Source organism: Sarcophilus harrisii, chromosome 3 (assembly GCF_902635505.1).
Source record: "Sarcophilus harrisii chromosome 3, mSarHar1.11, whole genome shotgun sequence".
In the NCBI taxonomy this organism is placed as follows: Eukaryota; Metazoa; Chordata; class Mammalia; order Dasyuromorphia; family Dasyuridae; genus Sarcophilus; species Sarcophilus harrisii.
The window spans coordinates 233,059,778-233,084,483 of record NC_045428.1 but is presented as its reverse complement, the minus strand read 5'-3'; the positions used below and the strand labels follow the sequence as shown (position 1 = coordinate 233,084,483).

The window sequence follows — 24,706 nt, the reverse complement described above, 5'->3', positions numbered from 1 at the left end:
ACTGGAATGTGGGCATGAGGAGAAGGGGAAGGAATATATTAATAATAAGGCATCAGAATGCTATTGTTCAGGCATTTCAATTGTCTGACCCTTCATGACCCCATCATAGGGTTTTCTAGATAAAGATAATGGAATGGTTTTCCATTTCTTTCTTCAGTCCATTTTACAGATTAGGAAGCTGGGGCAAACAATGACTTGCCCAGGGTCACACAACTGGTAAGTGTCTGAGATTGAGGCTTTAGAATACCTAATCATTATTGTTAGAATCAATGGTAACAAAGACAACCATGTGCCTAAATAGCAATGTGGGATTGTGATTGGGAAAAAAGAGATCAATGAAGGATAATTTAAAATATTTGTATAAATAGACATTTTATTAATTCTAGGATATTCTGCTCACCACAGAATGATTCATTTTGTGATAAATCACTTTACATTTGTTACAAAAATACTCAAAGTCTCTGGTGTGCATACTCAGAGGGAGCATAATTTGGAGTTACCCTTATGGGCAGATCTGTACTTTGCCCATGGTGCCCAACTGTCTTGTCTTGGCTCTTCTAATTTTCAGTTGTGACAGAGTTTACTATGGGGCCCTTTGGCTTGATGCAAATTACTTGATGTCAGGGACTTCATTTTTTCTGTGTTGCTTATAAATCTCAGTGGCACCCAGAGACAGTATAAGTAGTGGTGCTTTTCATTTTGCATCACTAAATAAGGTGCCAGGTTTAGTCTTAATCATTTGTCTAACTAGGAAATGCCAGAATACATCAGAAACAGACAACTTTTTTTGTTTATTTCATTTAGACAAAATGCAAAGTTTCTGGTTAAACTAAAAAACAAACAAAAAGGAAAAAAAAACCAAATTAACACTCCCCTCCCCCCTTCACAGACAAGACTCATTCTAATTAACGGTAACAACAACAACAACAGCAACAAAAAGCTCAATTGAGGACCCATTTTCTAATTGGAAAAAAAAAAGTGTGCAAACATGATTAAAGACTTTTCCTTCCCCTAAAATCAATGTCCCTTAAAATCCACAAATAAGGTGATTACCCCCTGTTTTTCTTTAATCTTGTGTGATTGACTTCCAGCCAGAATGTTTGGTTTGTCCCCCATGCACTTTGTAGAAAAATCAGTAAAAACTCAACATCCTGTGAAGATCAGAAAACCGGACTTCTTTTACCCAAAAACATCAGATGCCCAGTCAGATGAAGATCACACTCAGACAGAAAAAAAGCAGGGGAGTCTTTGAAGTATCTGTGGTTTCTTTTCTTTTTTTTTTGTTTGTTTTTTACCTTTTTTTAAAATATTTTGACAATTTTCTTTAATTATAAATATCAGAATCCAGTTTTTTCTTAAAAAAGTAGCTTTAATTGAATTTGTTTTTAATTGTATTTACAGCCACTGTCCAGCCATACTCTGCTTGTTATACCAAGGTATAGGATTTGGCATAGGGGTTGTTGCCTTTTAAGTGGCCTCGAGAGTCCAGTAGCGATTCTTGAGAGCTGCTCATTTTAGCTGCCTGTCCCAGTTCTACTCCTTCTCTCTGAGGTAATGGGGCCACAGCACCAGATTGCCATGACTGTCCTTCTCTTGTGGATGAGGATGCCTCCATTGGAATAGGTTCCAGGACTGTGGAACACTTCAAGGTTCGACTTTTCTGAGGTTCCAAGCAAGCCTGTCCTAAATTCTGGTCTCTGCTGATGCCTGGGGCCCCTCGATTTAACAAAAAATCCATTCGAAGATAAGGAGGCAAATGAATGAGGTCACCTAAGAGCAAAAAACAGAATAAATAGGATGTTAGCTCATGGCATAATTACAGTTCCCAGACAAGCATATCAGTTTCCTCACGAAGTTGGATGGCATGAATCCCATCTGCACAGATCAAGTGATAGAACTGTATTTCTCCACTATACATGTGAATAATAGATGCCTTTTTGTTACTGTTTAATCTCTCAAGTCTTGTAATTTAACCAGGAAAATGGAGGCAGTCAGAGTCTTTGGAACATCATAGCAGAGAAGAAAACTGGATTCACCCTAAAAATTAAAAAAACCTGCCTAATATAACAATCAAAACTATTAACATTTGAGCGAAACAAAAAAGGAACCCAGGGTTGGGAATGATGAATAAACAAGAAGCCATATTTCTCACACCTACCTTGAAGAATGGCAAAGTCTCATTTTGCAGTAATTTTATCTTCTACTACAAAGTTGAGGGTAATAATAATGAAATGGTGAAAATGGTACAATAGTAGATTATATATATATGTCATATATATGTCTATGAAGGGATCATATGTATATATTTATATGTTTATATAAATATATACATATGTGAATGTATACATGTGTGGATACCTTTTGAGTCTCACAGTAACCCTACTATATTTCAGATACCATACATATTCTTTCAGATGTGGAGACTGAGACCCACTGGTCACATAGTAACTACCAGGTCTTGGGACTTAAACCTAATACTAATAGGATTGTAGAAAGCAAGTGCACTAAGCTATGAATTGTTCCAACTGTTCTGGAAAACAATTTAGAATTATGTGAGAAATATCACTGAATTGTTCATAACCTCTGATTACAGATTCTAGCACTGGGCACATTATATAGAGGAAATAAAAAAATGAAAAGTCTCATATCAAAATATTAATAGCATCACTTTTTGTAGCAGCAAAAAACCCCAAATAAATACAAAAACCCTGGAAATAAAGTAGATGCTTACTGATTAGTAAATGGATGAAAAAAATTGTGATATAAAAATATTGCCCCTATGAAACTGACTACAAATGATGATGATGATGATAACTTGTCTGTCTTAGGCTTCAGAGGAACCAATTGGGTATGAATAGTAATTAAAGGTAAAATAGTAAAAGAAGAAGGAGAAATGAACTGGAATGATTATTCTTTCTTTGAATCTCTCTCCCCCCCCACAACAAACCATCTATTCACAAAATTTAGCCATAGTTTCTTACATCAAAGCATTCCCTTTGATACTTACAATATCAATGTTTAAGTTACTTTAACTCTTTGTGACTCACTTTCCTCACTTATAAAATGAGAAAGTTGCACCCAAGGTTCTCTAATGTCTCTTCCAGCTCTTTGATTCTTTGAAATTTTCCCTACCAATGAAGATACGTACACCTGGGGCAGGGAGAGATTGAGTGATTTAGATAAAAAGTAAGTTTGTGCCAAAACAGATCCTGAACCCTTCTGAATAATTATTAGTAGGGATGGTGGAAACTATGAGGATTTTTTTTTAAAGGATGGGGTAAACTTGGTTGTATTTATAGATAGCAGGGAAAGAATCAGTAGATAGGGTAAGACTGAAGAGTAGAGGAAAAATAAGGATAAAAATGGAGGCAATTCTAGCCTCTATGGAACAAAATTACAAATGTGGTATATCCCCATACTCCCTCCCTCAAATTCCCCAACTCCTCTATCTTCACCCCTCAAAATGCCAATTCACACACCCCCTTGAAAAGTACCCCCACCCTATTATTCAGTTTTCTTACCTCTCCATATATTCAGAAGACCTCTACTCCCTTCCAAATGCACATGTTGCTTCCTTTTTCATTTGGATGAGAAAAAGATCCCAATATTACTAGCCCTTCACCTCCTGCTTCCTCTATTAGTTATTCTTTTCACACACCATTTTATAATTACTCTCTTTTACCTTTTCCTACCCAATTTTTTAGAATCAACCCCTCATACACAAAAATATATAATTAATAGAAATGAATAAACCTTCATTTCTCAAGAGATATGTGAAAAAAGGATATGAACAAACAGTTGTGAAAAGAACTCCATATAAAAGAAAACTATCAAGAACCACATGAAAAAATGTTTCACATTTCTTCTTCTCCTTTTTCTTCTCCTTGTTCTTGTTCTCTTTCTCCTCCTCCTCCTCCTCCTCTTCCTCGTTCTTCTCCTTGTTCTTCTCCTTGTTCTTCTCCTTGTTCTTCTCCTTGTTCTTCTCCTTGTTCTTCTCCTTGTTCTTCTCCTTGTTCTTCTCCTCCTCCTCCTCCTCCTCCTCCTCCTCCCCTTTTTCCTCCTCCTCCTCTCCCCCTCTTTTTCCTCCTCCTCTTCTTCTGCTCCTCCTCCTCCTCCTCTTCCTCCTCCTCCTCCTCCTCCTCCTCTTCCTTTTCCTCTTCTTCCTCCTCCTCCTCCTCCTCCTCCTCCTTGTTCTTCTTCTTCTTCTACAATAACAATTACTACTACAACTATACTACAACAACAACAACTATTACTATTACTGCTGCTGCTGCTAGCAGCCAGGTGGCACAGTAGCTAGTCCAAAATGAAATAATAATAATAGCACCTATCTCTCAGAGTTGTTGTGAAGATCAAATGAGAAAATATTTGCAAAGTGCTTAGCACAATATTTGGCACAAAGTAAACACTATATAAATGTTATCTATTAAAAATTGTAAATTAAAATAACTCTGAGGTTTCATTGCATAAGCAGAATATTGGAAAAGATGATAAAAGATGGGAATCACTATTTTTTCTGAGGCAATTTGGGTTAAGTAACTTGCCCAGGGTCACACAGCTAGGAAAGGTTAAATGTCTGAGACTGGATTTGAATTCAGATCTTCCTGATTCTAGGGCCAATGCTCTATCCACTATGCCATCTAAGTGCTCCAAAATAGTCAATTTTAGAGGGACTGTGGAAAGACAGTCACAGTAATACATTGTTGGTAAAGTTACAAATGGATACAACAATCTCAGAAAACAATTTGAAACAAATCAAGCGGCTAAAATGTTCATATCTTATGACCTCAACATTCCACTGCTTGGCATACCTCCCCAAGATAGTCATTTACTTTAATAAAAATATTTACATGCTTACTAGTTGCTGGGCATTACTAGGTGCTAGAGGTAAAGTATCAAAAATTTTAAAATTCCCTTCTTTCAAAATATATAAAAATATTTAGAATAATATTTTGTGATAATAAAGAACAAAATAAATGCCAATTATTTGAGGAATTATGAAATAAGTGATGGTACATTAATGCAGTGTGCTGTATTGCAATGCTATTCTGCTTTAACAAATGAGCATAATGAATACAGGGAAGCAGAGAAACATATTCATGGACTGATGCAAAACTGGTGATAGGACAAATATGTTCCAAATGGTACCCTGATTCAACTTCTTTTTCTCCATTCCCAACATAGAACAACTCATGTTCTTCCTCCTTCCCTCTCTGAATATGGATTAGCTTTCCCTAAAAGAAGACAAAGCAGCTTTAGAAATAGGCATGATGATAGGGTTTGTTAAGGTCCTTGTAGTCCACTGTACACATTTAGGTGGCATCTATCTTATTGTAAGGGATTGTTGTGAAGTGATTTAATATAACGAAATATTTCAGCTTCCTTTTATCTCCATCACTAGATAAGAAATATTTTATTTTCTTGGATACCTGAGAGATTAGCTATGTATATGCATCAAGGAAAGCAGGTCAACCAGGTCTCGGGGACAGTTTTGTCTTCTTTTAGGTTCCAAATGAATAATGTGAATTATGATTCTTTCTAATGCTCCTTGCCTTTCATTTCTCAACTGATATTAATGAGGAACAGTTTGTTTCTACCTAGAAAGGAGTCTATTATACCTTTCTTGTCCTTCTCTAGCTTAATCTGAATTTTCTTTCATATTGTCACATTATGATGGACAGAGAGTTCTCTCTTGCACTGCATCCCTAACGCATAGCTATCTTCTGATGTAAGTGCTTAATAAATGCTGTTCACATTGTCTTGCCTTCTATTGATAGATGGAAATGGTACATTCAATATTGTGCTTTCTTAGGTAGCTCTGATGTTAAATTAGTACCTTTTGCAAATAGTTGATGCCTGAAGACTGTAGTTCACAGTTTAGAACTTCCCTCTTCATTGGGTGGACCCTGAGGCCAATAGGCTCCTGAGGACCACTATTTTTTCTAATTTAATTGGTACTTATTGGATAATAGGATATATTATAGGGAATGGGGGTGCTCTCAGGAGGGTCTTCCTTTTTCCTAGAAAGGGTTTCTTCCAATAGACTTAGTTCGAGGATACATGGTTGGCATTTGACAAAGATAAGGCAAGGAAGATTTTTCATCTGCACTAATTTCTGGGTCAGATTTGTTTTACTGTTTTTCTCTGATATAGCTTCATGGCCATCTAAAGCACAAAAAATCCCAACTATGGGGGAAATAGTAGACTTGCTGGATTCTTGAAGACCTTGGGAGTCATCATATCTTTTACTATAGCCTGCCCTGATGACTAGACATGTTTTCATAGATAGGCAACTTCTCTAAGTGAAGAGAAGTTGGACTTCCACTGTATCCTTATTGAATAACATTGAATAACATAGGTGTTAGGATAAAATAAATCTCCTTTTGTTAATTGTTCAATGTCTTTAAAGTACCTTATTTTCCCCAACAACAAACCTGAATTAAGATAAAAATTATTAAAGGCAATAAGTCAGGAAAATAATATACATGATGATAACAATGTAAATAGAAAGAACCATAAATCAAATCACAAATCAAAATTAAAACTTAATGTTGAAATATTATAATAAGCAAGTAGTCTCATAAAGGAAATTATAGAAAGCCATCTCCTTTTCTTCTCTTATAGAGATTGGGAATTATGCAATGGTGTGAAGATAAATATTTAACAATTGGCTCTTCTAAATTTTTTTTTCATATGACAGACCTTTAAGATTATTTTATATTATTGACTTTTTCTCTATCACTATTTTAAGTCCAGAAATCAGTAATAGTAAATTAGGGCCTGAATTAAAGTATCTTCCAAATTCTTATGTAACAATTTAATAATAGGTTCTTAAGAGATGGTTTGAGTTGGCCCCAGAATACCACTGGGACTATGGGTATAAAACTGCATACATAGCTAAACTATAAAAGTAAAAGACATCAATATACATTAATTAAAAAAACTATCTGCCTTTTTCCTATGGAATTTTTCTTCTGAAGTTTTATTTTTTCCCTTTTTTAAAATTGTGAGTTCAAAAAATTATTTGGAGTATTACTTTTGTCAGATGGCAAAGATAAGACAAATTTACTTAAATCTTGATCAGAACACCTGTCATGTGCTTTCACAACAAGACAGTGGAATGAATAGTTGTAACTCTTGGTATGTGTGTGTGGGTCACTTTTTGGGGGGGTCAAAAGATACGTTTCTAATGAAGGTGATACCTGTAAATGGATGGGGCTTCATGAACATGCATGTTTATGTGCATGAACAGATAAATATTTTCTCGTTATATTAAGAGAAAGAGAGAAACAGAAAAACAGACAGAGAGAAGCAGATATAGAAAGCAAAATCCACTAAAATTTAATTATCAAAGGATTAGTCAATAATAGTATGTATATAATTTCAAGTTGGAATTAGATTTAGCATTTTTCTAATTTAATATTAATGTTGCAGTGTAGTAACAAATCTTTTTTGCTATTTCATTCTTCACTCTCAAACTTCAACTTCAAAACATCCTAAATAAGTAATAAGAACTTGATAGAGGTGGGTTTGTGTGCAAGAATCGTATTTCTATTCCTGGCTTGTTATATGAGATGATTTATATATTTTTAAAGTACAAAGACATGATGATCTTTCCAACTCGCAGGAAGTCTTAACATCTGTTCTGTCATCATTGTTTGTCACCTCTTGCTGAAAACTTTAAACCTTTATTTGTGACACATCTGAAGGAAAACAATTATGCATAAAACTAACTAGTGACATTTTTTTGTGTCCCCAGTAGACAGGTTCTCAAAATTAATTCTTGGAGTTTCTTTAACTTCTCATTTATATAGAAGTCACACTGGGGGGAAAACATAGATTTACAAAAACTAAAGTGGTACTAACTTAAACTAAGTATAATACACATACACACACACACATATATATATATACATATTTATATATGTATATATAAATATTTACATATGAATATATGTATACACTCCCTCACCCCCATATATATATATGTATGTATATATATATATATATATATATATATGTATGTATGTATATATATATATATATATATATATATATATATACATACACACACTTAAGAGGAATTCCATTTTGTGAAGTGGTTTCAGGTTTTCTATATGAATCAATATCTTGTGGGAAGTCTTCAGCTATACCTAAGCCATTATGTGTGCCCCCCTCCTCCACCCCCACCCCCCATGAGAAGAGGGAGGAAGAGACAGGTAACAGAGGTGTTAAGTTGGTAATTTATTAAATGAAGTCCAAAAAAAGTTTTTTTCAATTTTTACAAATTTATGAGAATGAAAAAAAAAAAAAAAGGTCTTGACTGGAATTAGAAGGATAGCTTGAAATGACTGCATTAAAACTAGCTGTCTAGGACATAAGAGAGGCAAGAAGGAACTTCAAGAAGTAAAATCCCTAGATGGTGGATTGAGAAGGAATCATCTGAATTCTCCCCAAATCCTCTTCTCTGCAAACCAACATACTCCCAGAGGTAGCTCTGAAAACAACAAGAAAGGCCTGAAACTTAGGACAGTGCATGGACTGGACCATGGGAGCAAATACCAAGTTTAACATGAAGTTAAAAGTCAAGAAAGAGATTGTCAAGAAAATATTAATTTCAACTACAGTAAAAGTCTTAAAGAAAAATGTAAGTTGAATACAAGCCCAACAAGAACTCCTGAAAAAACTAAAAAAGGAGTTTAAAAATCAAATAAAAAATATAAAGGGGAAATTGAGTAAGCAAATGAAAATGATGCAAGAAAAACTACAAAAAGATAACAATAGATTCATAAGAGAGGCACAATAAATACTGAAGGAAATAACACTTTAGAAAATAGAATTGAACAAATAGTAAAAGAGGCAAAATAAAATTCACTAAAGAGAATAAAATCTCAAGAAGCAGAATTGGTCAAATGGGAAAGAAGGCAAAAAATAATTCTTAAAAAGTTAGAACTGGGCAATGAACTCTATAAGATACTAAAAAACAACAAAAAGTTAAAACAATGAAAAAATAGGATATGAAATATATTATAAAAAACTGGCCCAAAAATAGACTGAGGAGAGATAGTATATGAATTATTGAACTATCTGAAAGCTATGAGCAAAAAAAAAAAACCTTATTTCATCATATTTCAAAAAAGTATCAAGGCAAAATGCCCTTATATCTTAAAACCAGATGGCAAAATAGAAATTGAAAGAATACAGTAATCACTCCCTAAAAGAGATCCCAAAATGAAAACTTCCTCTTGGGAGGTTTATTTTATTGCCAAATTCCAGAGCTCCCAGGAAAAGGACAAAATATTGCAAGCAGCAAGGAAAAACAACTCAAATATCATTGAGTCATAAGATCTATCACTTTCCACATTAAAGGATAAGAAATCCTAGAATATGAGATTGTAGAAGTCAAAGAAGCTAGGATTAAAACTAAATTTATGCATCAAATGTCATGGTATCCAAATTCTAAAAGGAAAAGTTAAGTGCATTAAAGAAAGAAGTAGATAGCAAAACTATGGTAATGGGAGACCACAATTTTCTCCTCAAAGAATGAGATAAATTTAACCATAAAAATAACAAAGAAAGAAGTTAAGGATATAAATAGAATTTTAGAAAAGCTAGATATGCTAGACCTCTGTAGAAAGCTAAATGGAACTAGAAAGTGGGTGTACTTTTTTCTTTATGGAAAATGGCACCTACACAAAAATTGACCATATATTGGGACAGATTAATCTTTTTTTTTCCATAATTTCAAGCTGAAATTCTAAATGATTGGATCACTCCAACTCCACTGGTATCTTCCTATAAAGGTCCTAAACATTGATTGGGGGAAGATGTAGTCAAAAGCAAAAGACTTTTGAGTGGAACAGTGAAAAAGAGAGAGAGAATAGAAAAATGGGAGAGAGGGAATACAGTTAGCAATAGTAATTGTGAAAAAAATTTTGAAGCAAGTTTCTCTGATAAAGTCTTCATTTCTTAAACATATAAGGACCTTAGTCAAAGGACCATTCCTCAACTGATAATTGATCCAAAGATATGAAGTTTTCAGACAAAATAATAATAAAGTCAATATCCATATGATATTGATTAGAGAAATGCAAATTGAAACAATTCTGAGATACTACCTCATATCTATTAGATTAGCTAATAGGCTAGAAGAGAAAATTGACAAATGTTGAAAGAAATGTGAGAAAAAATGAGACATTAATGCACTGTTGGTGGGATTGTGAACTTATTCAGCCATTCTATAGAGAAATTTGGAACTATGCCCAAAGGACTATAAAACCATGCATATCCTTTGACTTAGCCATTCCACTATTAGCTCTGTAACCCCAATTTTTTTTTCCTGAGACAATTGGGGTTAAGTGATTTATCCAGAGTCACACAGCTAAGAAGTGTCTGAGACCAGATTTGAACTCAGGTCCTCCTGACTTCAGGGGTGGTGCTCTATCCACTGCACCACATGAAAAGAGGTTTTTAAAAAAGGAAAAGGACCTCAATATATAAAGAATATTTATAGCAGTACTCCTTGAGGGGATTTCTTCAATTGGGGAATGGCTGAATATGTGTTGGCATGTGATTTTGATGGAATACTATTGAGCTGTAAGAAATGATGAGCAGGATGACTTTTATTCCTTCATGCAAAGGGAAATGTACTAAGTACTAAGTAACAGCAATATTGTGAGACGACCAGTTGTGAATGACTTGGTTATTCTTAACAGTGCAATGATCCAAGACAGCTCTGAAGGACTTATGATAAAAAATGTTATCTGTCCCCAGAGAAGGAAATGATTGTGTCTGAATGCAGGTTGAAGCATCCTCTTTTTGAACTTTATTTTTCTTGAGTTTTTTGGAGGATGGGGTGTGGTAGAGTCTACTTTTTTTCACAACATGATTTTGCATGTACCTTCTTAATGGGGGAAAAGGATTAGGAGGGAGGAGTTCTTTCTGTTTATATTGCCATGTATATTCTTTTCTTGATTCTGTCCACATAATTATCCATAAATTTATAGAATCTTTCCATGTTTCTTTGTATTCATTACATTTATCATTTTTAAAAACATAAAAATATTCCACTATATTTGTGTACCACAATTTGCTTAGCTATTCTCCAACTGGTAGGCATATACTTTGTTTCTAGCTCTTCATCACTGCAAAAAAAGAACTGCTATTTCTTCTTATTGATGGCCTTATTGGGACTCTTTTAGGGTTAGGGGTTTAAACTCAATTATGAAATCTCTGGGTTGAAAAAATATGGGCATTTTGGTGATTTTTATCTGTATGATTTCAAATTGCCTCCCCAAACAATTTTACTCTTTCATAGTGTCTAATCTTTAATGTACATCCAACAATACTGACTTTTCCACTTTTTAGTCATCTTTCCCAATTTTCAAGATATGAAACGTCTCAGGATTATTTTGATTTTAATTTTTCTAATTATTTGTGATTTGGAGCATTCTTTCATATAGTTATTTGTAGTTTGCAGTTCTTCCTTTGAGACCTGTTTATTCATGTAAATTGAGCATTTATCTACTGAGGAATATTCTTTGTATTTTATTATATTAACATACCATATATATGTAAAACATGACATTCAACACATAAACATATATGTAGACACACATTATGTGTTAGTTGTTTATATATCTTGAATAACATACCTCATCAGAAAAATTTGATACAAAATTTTTCTCCATTTAATTTCTTTTTTTATCCCAGTTGCATTAATTTTGTTTCTGTCAAAGCTTTTCAGTTTCATTTAATTAACAAGATTTCATTTAATAAAGTTATTTGTCTTTAATATTTTATATTTGCTTCTATCCTTTTTTGATTAAGGATGCATCTGCTAATATCTGGGAGAGGTATGTGATACATTTCTTCTAATTTTTATTATAATATATCTTTAATTTAAGATTATATATCCATTTAAATATTAAGATTGTATCTATTTTGAATGCATATGGAACATGGTATATTTCTTTTTATTGAATTATTTAGCCAATTCATATTTAAAATTATCAATTGTTCGGTTTCTATTTTCCTTTATTTCTCTCCAATCTCTCTCCCTCCAAAAGGGATTTGGGATTTGTCTTTCTTACTCTGCAAATATAGCATAATTTAATTTCAAATATTTTAGCTTAATATATTTTAACTTTAGTAACTTTATTCTCCCTAGTTCTATTCCATATTTACCCTAAGACCTCTTTCTTCCCTTTTGTTTAGAGGTGAATAAATATTTTCTACAAGTGAATAATCCCTAATTTTGGAGTTTTTCCTTATTTTCTTTCTATTTTTTCTTTTGCCATTGAATTCTTTCCTCTTTTTTCCATCAAGTACAATTCTTTTCTCTCACTTTGCCTTTTAGTTTCATCAATTAGTGTACCTTTTTCTGAAAATATTTTCTTTTTTTATTCTCTTCATAATTGATTTTCCCTTTGGATTTTTATTTTTTGATTCATGACTCAAATAGCTTACAACTTATTTAGTCATTCTTTAATCTCTGTATTCCTCAAAATTTTAGATACTTATTTTTTTGTTTTCTCTTCTTAAAAATTCCTATTATTTCTTTTTATCTTTCTTCTTTTCTTTTTATGTTATGACCAACTCTCAGAAATATTAGTTTCTGCAGGTGATAGAATATTAGCCCATGGTAGGAATTTTTCTATATCTCTAATTGTCTTGTTCATTATTGACCTATGCCTTTCTCTAGGTCCTTCTTTCCTATTTTCTTAAAATCTCTTTCCTGCATCCATACTCTCTCACTCTACTGGAAATTAGGTGCCACAAAATGTTCTAAATCCCCTTCTCATGGGCCAGGATGAGTGCTCTAAATCCCAGATTCCTGAAGATAATATCCATTGTAAAAATCTCCATCTCCCTTTATGGAATCTCACTTTTTTGTAGAAACATTTCATCAGTATCATCCCCTTCAGCTACTGAAATGAGATCTCTCTTCTTTCTTTACTCCTTTTAAAATCCCTGATTTTGTCTCCTAGTTCATTCTCTTATAAGCTCTGAGTGCATATAAGGGATATTTTTTCTGCCTAGTTAGTCTTTGATTTGAATGCATCACATCAGGTATTGCCCTCTATATTCTCACCTTCCCTTTTTATATGTCATCTTATTCCATAATTCAGTTCCACAATACATTTTTATTTAATTTAGACAGAATTTTGTAAGATTTGGTCCTCAATGTTTCAGACTATTTTTTTCCCTCTACCATCACTTCCCTTTTACTTGTACTTTCACTCTTACCTCCTTATCTCCTTATGGACATTTAAAAAGAAATTTGTTGTTATTTTGTTGTTGTTATTGATTGCACAAATCTCTTCATAACTATTCTTCTAAGTAGTTAATTATTATGGACATGGGCCACATTTTACAAATCTGTTTTATATGCTTGCTTTCAGGGACTAATTACTTTTTGTATCTATATCCATAGGATTTAAGCACAAAGTCTGGCACAGAAAAATTATTTAATAACTTTTTAATTTAATGATTATGCATTCTTTAAATATTATATTATTTATTCATATATCATATGATTAATCTAATCATTATTAATTAACTGATTACCATTATCCTAAATGAAGGTGAAAGAGAAGCCAGAATTGATTCAGTATAGGTGAATAATTAGCATAGATAGGCACAATACTACTATATTTATACTCTGCATAAATACAGAAAAATATTGAGTACATTTGGCTTCCTTGTCTTCTTCTGAGTACTGACAATCAGCTTTATCCTCCCCAAGCTTTCTCTTTTCCAAATAATAGGGACTTATGAGGTCTGTATAGCTCTCTACATGTATAGATCAAGAAAGTAGTAGTAAAGATGGAGACTTACTAGGGATTGACTTCAAAAATTTTACATAAAGAGCTCATGAGCTGTTTACATATATGTAAAGTACTTCAAAAATCTTAAAGTATTATATTACCTTTAGGATTTCATCATTAGAGTGAATTTCTTTGGAGCAAATTCTCCTTACCAATGAAGCTTGATAATTGTTTAGTTACTTAGTCTTAAAAAGGTGAGTAGGTCATTTGCTTGCCTAGTGTAGCGCTGCCAGTAGATGTCAAAGATAGGATTGAATTAAGGTCTTCTTGATTCTAAGAATGATTATCTGTCCATTTCTACATTCTTCCTTTCTTTCCATATTATTTATTAAGACAGTTGTTGCTATCATCTCTGTTATATTTAAAGAAACTGAATTTTGTGATTTTATGATCCTTTGATTATCTTTCCCCATTTTATATACCAATGTCCCATACTTACAAAGAATGCCTTGTTAAACAATGCTAGCTATGAAATTGCACTAAAAATTCTAGGAAAAATATAGCCACTTTCAAATCTCAAATAGACTATCCTCTACTCAAGAGGCACACAAATAGAAAAATACATGAAACCATCTTTCTTTGCCATTTTTGGCACATATCTTCAGTCATTTAGGATTGCCCTTTGTTCAATTAATAAAAATGAATTTTTATCATTATGGTTTTGTAGAATTCAGTAAAATGGCCTTCATGACATAAGAACAGAAAAATAGTAGTTATTTTAAAGCAAAGATATATTTTAGAAACAGAATCAATGAAACTTTTAAAAATGAGCAACAGGAGAAATAAAAGTATATTCAACATGATGGCCTAGCTCTAGCTATTAGAGTAATATAGATTAATCTCTGTGTCTCTGTCTCTTTGTCTCTTCTATCTCTGACTGACTGCCTTCCTGCCTCTCCCTCCAAACCTTCATATTTATATCTATATCTATATATCTTAATGTCCAAATTATAGTCAGATATTTATATAGTTAAGTATTTTAAGCTTTGGTCCACTAGTCATTCCAAACACTGCATAACCAGGAATGTATTTTCCCTCCAATTCTCATTTTGATCAATGGACAAACGTTTTCACAAATGAAATGTAATAAACTTCAGTTTTGATTCATCAGCTGAATTTAATTTTTTTATTCACCTGTTTTGTTTGCTTGTTTATTATGGAATAGCTTACTCTAAACATCCAAAATAACCATGAAATAAAAGTCAAAAATCAAGCTTCCCCCAAGAATGGCTAAGTACATTTTCTTACCTGGCCTATGTGCCTTTGGAACTGCCATATTCATTACTCTTCCTCCATCCTGAGGTTTAGGGGGAGATGCAGTAAATCTGCAGATTCCTGATTCTGAAGGGGTGCTGGAGGTCAGACTGTCTGTGTATTCATTAGTCCCTGCCGTTAACTGTTCTGAAGATGTATCTGATATGAAGCATTCGGTAATGGTAAACTTTGCATGTCTTAATTGTTCTTCCATCTTGGCATGTTCATAGGCTCTTGCTAATTCTTCATAGGTAGAAGAGGCACTTTCTGTGGAAACCATGCTACTTCTTGCTCGATCTAGGCAAAAGATAACAAAACTTTTGATGATCTTATATTACAGATAATATATTAATTTTTCATAGAAATGCAGATAGATATGAATGACAGGGAAACATGTAAATAATCTCTATGCTTTTTATGGCATGCTTAATAAATTGTAGTGAATTAATGAATCATTTCATTCACATAATAAATATTTCAATATAATCTAACTCTTCTATGGTGAGAAGATTCTAGGTTAAAAGTTTTCCTAATTTAATGATTATTGACTTTTAACAACTATCTTTTAATTAAAAGAACAAACAAACAAACAAATTTGATGCCTCATCACTACCAGCAGAGTAGTAATCATGAGTTCTTGAAGGCTCTGACAGCAAAATAAAACTTTGGCAGGATCAGTGACAGATAATACCTATATTCCAGGAGAGTGGCCTAGCTAAATTTGGAGCTAGAATAGCTGCAACATAATGATTTTTTTTTTTTTTTTGGATATAGCTATTCTTTAGATGATGCATGAAAATGAAGATTGGTTGTAATGTATATAGGTAAAGGAATCAAATCACAAATTCTTGAAGTATTAAATTTAGAATAATGTCTCCTGTCTGTAGTCTACTTCTGACTTAACAAGGATATATTTTTAAGTAGCATGAGCAAGAAGAGTGCTACTGATTTTCTTCCCAAGAGTCCTTGCTAAGGAAGGAGGAAGTAAATGTGATTTATAGTGCATTTCTGACTTGAAAAAGATGCTTGGGTATTTCAAATAGTTTTTTTCTGGGAAAGCTGATGATCATACTCTTGAATTTATCTTCATATTTTTAAACTCATTTTATTGGCTAGATAACAATAAAGAAAAATGCCTTAATTTTTAAATAAAAGAATTACTAACTGTCTGTTGAAACTATGTATTTTAATTCAATTTTTGAATTTACTTCCACAAAATTCTAAGAAAGTTACTTAAGAAAAATCAGCATTTATAAAAGAAAATTTCATGATAAAGTTGCTCCCTGTTTGTACTTTATTGTACTTTATTTCTGAAGATATTCATATGTAAAGTTCAAGTTGTACATTCAAATTACCCTTATTTGAGTTCTATTTATTTAAAATATTTAAAAGAATAAAAATACTACTTAACAAAAATATTTAGTGCCTGGTGAGTACTATTCTTTGATATTATTTCCTGGAAGAAATGAATTCTTTGGGATAAATATTTGTGGGGAATGGTTTATTTAATAATTAAAACTACTTTAAAATTTAGTCACTTTCTGAGTTAATCCAACTCAGAAGGTTTGCATTAAATCCTGAGAGTAGACCAAATATTACCCTTGTGAGTTAGTTTTCACTGTATGTGTGTATATATATATATATATATATAAATATATATAATATATATATATATATATATATATATAAATTCAGAAGACCAACAGAAAAATGTGTAGTTATATAGGAGTAACCTGTTTTTTTTTTTTTTCAAAAATTGTTTCCTTTTGTTTATAATGCCACTGTCTTTTCCTTAAACTGGAAACCCATCTCTAGGTCCTTATAAAAATATTTAAGCAAAATAGACAAACAAATGTATCTCCATTCCATATTTTAAATCCTCTATTTCTCTTCTAAGAAGACAATGTTATTTTTCCTTATTGGTTCCAATGGGCAGTTTTAATTTTATTTTATATTTCCATAGAAAACTTTAAAAGGGAGAAGGAGGAAGAGTGATCATTCTTGTACTTTTAGAAAAACTCTATGGCACCTATGTTTCTTTTCTTGATCTACTTTGTAGTGATTATTCACTCTTGATTACAAGATTAAAAAAATGTGGTCATAAATAGACTACAAACTGTTTTGGAATTTTCAAATTCTCTTTAAGATCATGTTGAAAAATAAGAACAATTTGTGGATCAAATATTGTTATTTCAGTTTGGTTGCAATATACTATGTTTACTGAGAGTCAAAGAGCAGCAGAGCAATGGTATTCATACCTGTGTCTTGTGAAGGACTGACACTGTAACTATCACTTTCTTTGTCCACTGATCCTGTGACTCTCGGAGTTGGTAACCTCCAATCAGTAGTGAGAGTGTGTGCTGAGATGGTGGGGTGGGGCCTATTGAGAGTCCATTGACTGGCATATCTGTTCCGAGTTGTGGGTCCACCCTTTGCATTTCTCCTCGTTGTTGGATCTGTAAAGAGCAAAACCACAAAGAAAAAGAAGTGGTTTTAATCCCAGAAAGAACTCAAGGAAGAGCTCAAAAAGGAGCTTAAAAAAATCACATGAGAGACAGAAGAAAAATGGGGATAAAAAATTATAGTGATGCAAGAGAATTTATAATTTACAATGGTATTGATCTTTTTATTATTTAATTCCCCGAATTATTTGCTATATTATATTTTTATAAAGAATTTCTTTTGATTTTTGTGGTTTATTATTTAGTTCAAGTTTTTAATTGTATAAATTAGTATTCTATACTTTGGATTTTCTCAGTATACTATTATATCTTCAAGAAATAGGAATAATTTTTACTTGTTATTTGCTTATATGTATGTTTTAAACTTTTTTTTTGTATTATTGCTATTTTATATCAAATCATAGTAGAGGAGTTCTAACTTCTATTGATTGAGAAGGCTTTTAGTGTGTCACCCTGTATATGATGCTTACTTTTGGTTTTAGACAGATATTATTCATGGGCATTCTATAGGTAGAATAGTATTGAAATACTAGGTTTGGAGTCAAGAAATGCAAATCTGGTCAGGTACCAGCTATTTGGCTATGAACAAATCATTTGCTACAGTTCATTTCATTTTCCTCATCTATAAAATGAGCTGGGGAAGAAAATGATAATCACTCCAGTACCTTTCCTAAGGACATCTCAATTGAGGTCACAATCAGATATCACTGAAAAAATAGCTGAACAACAATAGCAACATTAGTCATGATAACAAAAATTACCATACTTATTTTGTGTTTTTTTTTATGAGAGTATAATTTTTTTCCCTCAATGTATTTTCATTTTCTAAAAATATTGAGAAAATCATTTGGTTTGGGATGTTTTTGTTTATTATATTATTATGTTGAATTTTTTAATGCTGAAATATCCTTGCATCACTTGTATACATCCAATGTCATCATAATGATTTCTTGGATAAATTTCTATAATCTGATAGCATTTAAAATTCTTTGAATCAAGATTCATTAATGATATTGGTCTCTAGTTCTTCTTTGCTTTAAACTTTTCTGATTTAGATATTAGAACTATATTTGTCTCATAAAAGGACTCTATTAGACTGCCTCATTTCTCAAATTTTGTGAATAATTTGTGTAACTGCTTTAAATTAAAAAATTGATAGAATTCATCTCAAAATTGATCAGCACCTAGATTTGTTTTTTAAAGATTCACCTATTCCTTAAAGTGAATTGTTGCCTTTTCTGAGATTGAGTTTTATTTTGGTCTTTTTTTGGGGGGATTTCACATTTTTGTAGGCATTCTTCTGTTTCTTTTTGTGGTGTTATCTTTATTATCATATGTAGAGTAGGTTCCAATGTATAGTAGAAATTCTTTCTACTTTTTCTTATTTTATTTGATTTCACCTTTTTAATCTATTGTTTTGTTGATTTGATTTTCTGCTTTTTTTTTATCAAATTGGATTATTAATTTTGTTATTCTTTTCAAAGAAGCAGATATTAGTTTTCATTATTTCCATAGGCTTTTTGATTTTCAATATATTCCCCTAATTTTCAATATTTTTGTCTTGATTTTAAAAATTATTTGTTTCCTAATTTTAAAATGTACTTTTAATTAATTATTTTCTATTTTGTTAATGTATCTTTTTAGGGATATAATCCATTACCATCTACACCTTTTATCCACTAAAGCAGCATCTCATAAGTTTGTGTATGACTTTCTCCCATAATTTGTAATTTTCTGTCACATAATTATAATTATTTTTATGATTTATTTTTTATCTGGTATTTCATTTTTAAGTCTCCAATTTGGACCTTTTTTGATTTATGCTTCTTGAATTGATTTAATTTTTGTTGTGTTCTCATATGTAAATAATTTGTTTACTATATCTGCCTTTTTACATTGTGAATATTTGTAAAAATTCCATATTGTATTGAGAGAGAGATATTTTTCTTAGTGTTTCCAATTATGTCATTATAAGTCTTTGAACCAAATTTTTCAACTAATTTATTTAATTCTATACTTTGTGTTTTGTTTTTCTTTCTACTTGTTGTTATTCAATTGTTTCAATAATATCAGAGTTTTTCTGACCCCATTTGGTGTTTTCTTGGAAAAAATACTGCTCTGGTTTGCTATTTCCTTTTCCAATTCATTGTATAGATGAGGAAATTGAGGCAAATGGGGTTAAATGATTTGTTTAGGTTCACATAGCCAGTAAGTGGTTAACCCTGAATTTGAACATAGGTCTTTTTGACTCTAGGCCTGGAGTCCTATCCATTGTGTCCTTTGTTACATTTGTACAAATTTTAAACAATATTGAGGTCTTCACTGATTGTTATTATTTATTTCTTAACCTCAATTCATATTTTAGAGTTTTTGAGAAAGGGGCAAAATATTTAGTCCTTTAAACAAATTCCTTCCTGCTATAATGTATGTATATGTAAATTGTCCCAGTATACATGTACACACTCACACACACACACACATACACACACTCATAGAGTCATTAGACACACATATATATACTGGGGAAATCTATGTAGTATATATAAGTGTACAACACTTCTGCTGTTGGCATCAAGATCTATACTACAATTATTCTTGTTTTTCTATGAAAAAAGATTTTATGAATCAGAAGTTATGAAACTAAAGCTATATCATGTGAACTAGCATTCTGTTCTGTCTTTTATATCATTGATTTCTACTTTTTGTAGTTGCTGAAGCTTCGATTTTTTTGGAAGTGACTGTTTTCCTGGTAAGTATAGAAAGCTACAGATCTGAGTTCACCATTATTTACTTATCAAGTGCTTTTTCAAAAGCTATGGGGTCAATATATATGATTCAGTTAGTTTACATAATATACTTAGATAATCATATAGAATAAGATCTTTAAGAAATCTTGATTACCTAATTTAACCTCCAAGGTTAGGTGATTAAAAATTCAGGAATTATGATAGAGGTACTCATTATTTTTTTCATATCTTCCACAAAAGGCTATAATGATCCTGATGGAACCCATAGTATTTACTAACAGAGGGCTAAGAGAAGAGAGAACAGTCAGTAAATGAAAGGGAAATAAAACCATCAGGCCAGTCACTAGCGTAGCATGATGTTACAAGTCAACCTAAAGAAATAGTTACACTTATGTCTAGGTGAAAGTATTGGAAAAGTATGCCTAACATGTAATTATATAGGTATGAATATACTTATTTATTATTTAGCTGTTATTATTATTATTTTTTTTTACAATTTTTTGTTATATAACCATGGCTATTATACATAAAGGTGAAAGTCCAAATTCTTAAGAAATGTGGGGTGGGGTACCTCTAAAAAGTCCATATTACATGTAGGGTCTCTGTTATATGAACACATATACATATATGTGTATGTATATACAAAATGTCCCAAAACTTAGTGCAGTTTTAAGCTACTAAAAGCTTTAGAGCTAGTGTAGTTTTAAGCTGTTTAAACTTTAAAAATTTAAAATGGCACTAAGACTTTCACAAATGTTTTTGCTTGCATTTCATAATCAAAGAGGACCAAATGAACTATATGGTATCAAGGTCAAGCACAGTGTGACTGTGGCTGCTAATATCTATACAAGTTGGAAGACTCTATCAGAGGTCAGGCACAAATATTTTTTAATGACCATTTGGAAGGGAGAAGTTTCTTAATTTGTGAATTTCATATTTCTTTTGAGCTGCCACAATTCTTTGCTCAGAGCATCACACTTTCTTTGATATGGGCATACTATCTTCCAAATGAACAATCAGCTGACTAAGGAGGAATCTGACCAAAATTCTGCCATAAGTGACTAAGAGAAAGATTCCTGTGACTGTCACAGGACAACCTATTTCTTCTTTATAGAGATGGGAAATAGAGGCATACTTCAATTTCTGGGCAATAACTTTCTTTTGCCATAGAACCTGAAAAATTTCAGTCAGTTTTTCTATGAGTAGTAGACTGCCTGCCTTGTTAGTCTCAAATGGAATAGAATCAGTATTAGGCTCTTTTCCTCATGAGAACTGTCAACTAGTATTCAAAACCTCTTGTATTGGAAATTTGATTATTGAAGGATTGACTTCAATCTGAGGTAAAATATTAATGATTTCAACATTAGTTGATGATAGTCTGTTGAAAACACTATGGAATTGGTCAGTCCAACTTTCAGGTCATTATCACTAATCAGTATTGAATAGCTGAGACGCACCAAAGATCTTTGCCCATAAATAGCTTTCAAGATATTATAAAAATGTCTTGTATTGTTGCTATCAGCATTAAACTGAATTTATTTGCCTTCTTACTAAGCCAAGAATCTTCCATCTCTTTAAACTTTGCTGGTACTTTACTTTTGATAGAATAAATGATGCTTTAAAACAAAAAGGAACTAGATAACGCAATAGAGTGCCAGCCCTTAAGTCAGGAGGACGTGAGTTCAAATTTGACCTCAGACACTTAACATTTCCTAGCTGTGATCCCAGGGAAGTCACTTAACCCTAATTGCCTCAGCAAAAACAAAAAGAGAAATGAATGAACTATCTTTCTGGGAAACCCTGTAGAGTTCTAGTTTTTTAATTAGTAGCTTTTATATTTTTCCATCATTTTCATTAAACTGATCATTTACCAGATGAATAAATATAATGCTATACATCAAATATATGAAGGTTACCTACTCCTTTTTTATTCTACTGTTACCAACAGTGTGTTGGGTTTAGCTTTCCCTCTGAGATAGCAACAAATGATTCATTGAAAGAAAAAGTGCTCTAATATATTGGCTTTGAATCGTCTGATTGCTATAATGCCTTTAGGCTGTCACTTTTGTTGGATGTGAATATTTAGCTTGGAGAGGATGTTTATGGGTTGTTATGGCACTCCATGCCATACACCCTCTTTGTCTCCCTTAGATCATATTTGTTTCTTCTCCTTACAATGCTAAATGTCAATATTTGCTGTAAGGGTGAATTCTTGAAATTTTTTATTTACATAAATAGATAATTAGGTAAATATAAGACAATGTTAGTGATAAGAAGGTCATGAGACTGTTCAGTAGTATGTGACTGTTATGATTGCTATTGCTATTTCTAACTCCATTCCTCCCAAGGATTCCCTGTCATGTCTAATAATTTGATGGTCTGTGCCTACTCTAGAGTTAAAGACACCCAATCACAAGCTTGCCCTCTGTTGGCACATCAATGATGAAGATCTCCAGGTCTTCATACATTTTTCTTTGACCTCACAGGTTCCGTCATGGTGAGAATGCATACACTGATGATGATGGCATGGTGTTTTTCCTGCAAGCAGCAACTGTTAATAGTCATGAGCCTTTCATTCACTTCTTTTAATAGACATACACACTTGTTGATTTGGTTAGATTTGGTTTAGATTAGATTTGAGACATCTGTACCAGCTTCATGGCACTCCACATATCTGTGGACACACCATAGAAATGTGCATACAGCTCTTACTTTGGTAAGCTGGCCTTCATTTGCCTGCCTTCTTTCACTCAGGACTGTTATTTGGAAGTGATATCTGCTAGTTCTTTTACAAGATCTGTTCATCTTTCAGGTATTCTGGATTTCTTACATATATGTTCTACATACCAATAGTGAGTAAAATCACCTTTTAAAAAGTTTTGTATGTATTTTTGTCTTTTGATCTATCTGCTGAGGTAAGTGAACAAGGGATATGTAAAATGGACAATTTTTTGGGCTCTTTTTCTAGCTTTATGCCAACAGGTGAACAGTGCAGTCCTTAAGAAGGCTGATTAGACCTGGCAACCTGGAAAAATCTGAGAAGTTATCATATCTCAGTTCTTCTTCAGTCCAGTGAGAACACAACCCTATGGCCTGGGCTATCTGTATGTGATTCTAGCTTCCAGTGAATCTGTACCCATAGCTTCACCACTAGTCTATTGCCACAGAACTTAAAGATAGGTAAAATAGTAAAGTAGTGATATAGCAAAATAATAATGAAATAAAAATAGTTAAGTAGTAAAATAATGAAATTGTGAAATTATTGAATAGTAAAATAATAAAATAGTAAAAATGGCATGGGTGAGGACTTTTGCTTGCTCAAAAATTGGATTTAAGTGAGGCAGAGTTGTGCAAAATTATCAGCCTCACTCTCTCTTCCAGAGTCATTGGAATCCAGTGGCAAGATAAAAATCAAGACAATTGGGAATGGCTCTGGAGATAGCTGATAACCTTGGCATCTTCATTTTCTGACCAATAGAGCCCATTTCTGCCACCTCCTGCCCATTGTTCTACATCTCTCTATTCCATAGAGATAGTCTTCACATGCTTGGAGCAGATACCTCCAACTTATTAATAGGTTTGAGGCCTATTGTCTATCTATTGTCAAACTGGTCTAGCCCATTTGCTCAGAGAGGTTTAGCAGGGTATGGCCCCTGAGCATACCACAGCTTCTTGAAGCCACAGGTGAGATCTAGGTGGCAGGTAGACAACAAAAGTTGATGAGCAGCCTTTAAGACTTACTTGCCCTCATTCTAGAAGTATTAATTCTCCTTGAACATTCCATATAGTTTATCTTTGAGAGATTATATGTGTGAGTGTGTATACATATACACATACACACATATACACACATATGCATATATGCACATACATATATGAAATAGTCATTTGTGCTCATGTGCATTACATGTGTATGTATATACATACATATACATATACATGTATATAAATATTTATTTGTGTTCATGTATAATATGTAAATTTACTCACCTTAGAATTCCCTGTATTAATATATTCCTGTCTATAGGCATATATACACACAAATGTATATATATTCTATATATAATATATATGCATGTATACATATACATACATATATATGCCATGCATATAGTTTAAGAAAAAACCTTACTAAATGTATTTTTTCCATGAAAATAAAATGTAAATACTCTAGTATTTTTATATGAAAGAAGAACATTTATTTTGTCTTTTGTAATAATAATATTTTTCCCACACAGATAATGTGTTTTATTTAGTACTTACTAGTTCCTGGTCGGGCATCAGAAACATCCACTAATGGCCCAGTGGCTTGAGACACAGACTGGTAATGGACTGTATGAGTCACTGTCAATGATTTCTGCTTGGATGCTTCACCAAAGTCAGCATCAGTCAATAAGACTGTTGATCGGTCATC

The 24,706-nt window shown here is 32.4% G+C and overlaps 1 protein-coding gene across 2 annotated transcripts in view; it reads right to left on the bottom strand.

The window, feature by feature from the left end:
• Nucleotides 1–1,320: 1,320 nt before the first annotated feature.
• The window catches only part of DSCAM (DS cell adhesion molecule), a 683,895-nt gene continuing 660,509 nt past the window's right edge, over nt 1,321–24,706 (bottom strand). The window contains exons 30-33 of one of the 2 annotated variants that reach the window (XM_031959191.1): nt 24,556–24,705; nt 17,342–17,539; nt 15,078–15,380; nt 1,321–1,770 (exon numbers count right to left, since the gene is read on the bottom strand). In XM_031959191.1, coding sequence (XP_031815051.1) covers nt 1,427–1,770; nt 15,078–15,380; nt 17,342–17,539; nt 24,556–24,705 — 995 coding nt within the window. In that variant the 3' untranslated portion in view covers nt 1,321–1,426. The remainder of the gene's footprint in view (nt 1,771–15,077; nt 15,381–17,341; nt 17,540–24,555; nt 24,706) is intronic. The other variant, XM_031959192.1, reaches the window with a different exon arrangement.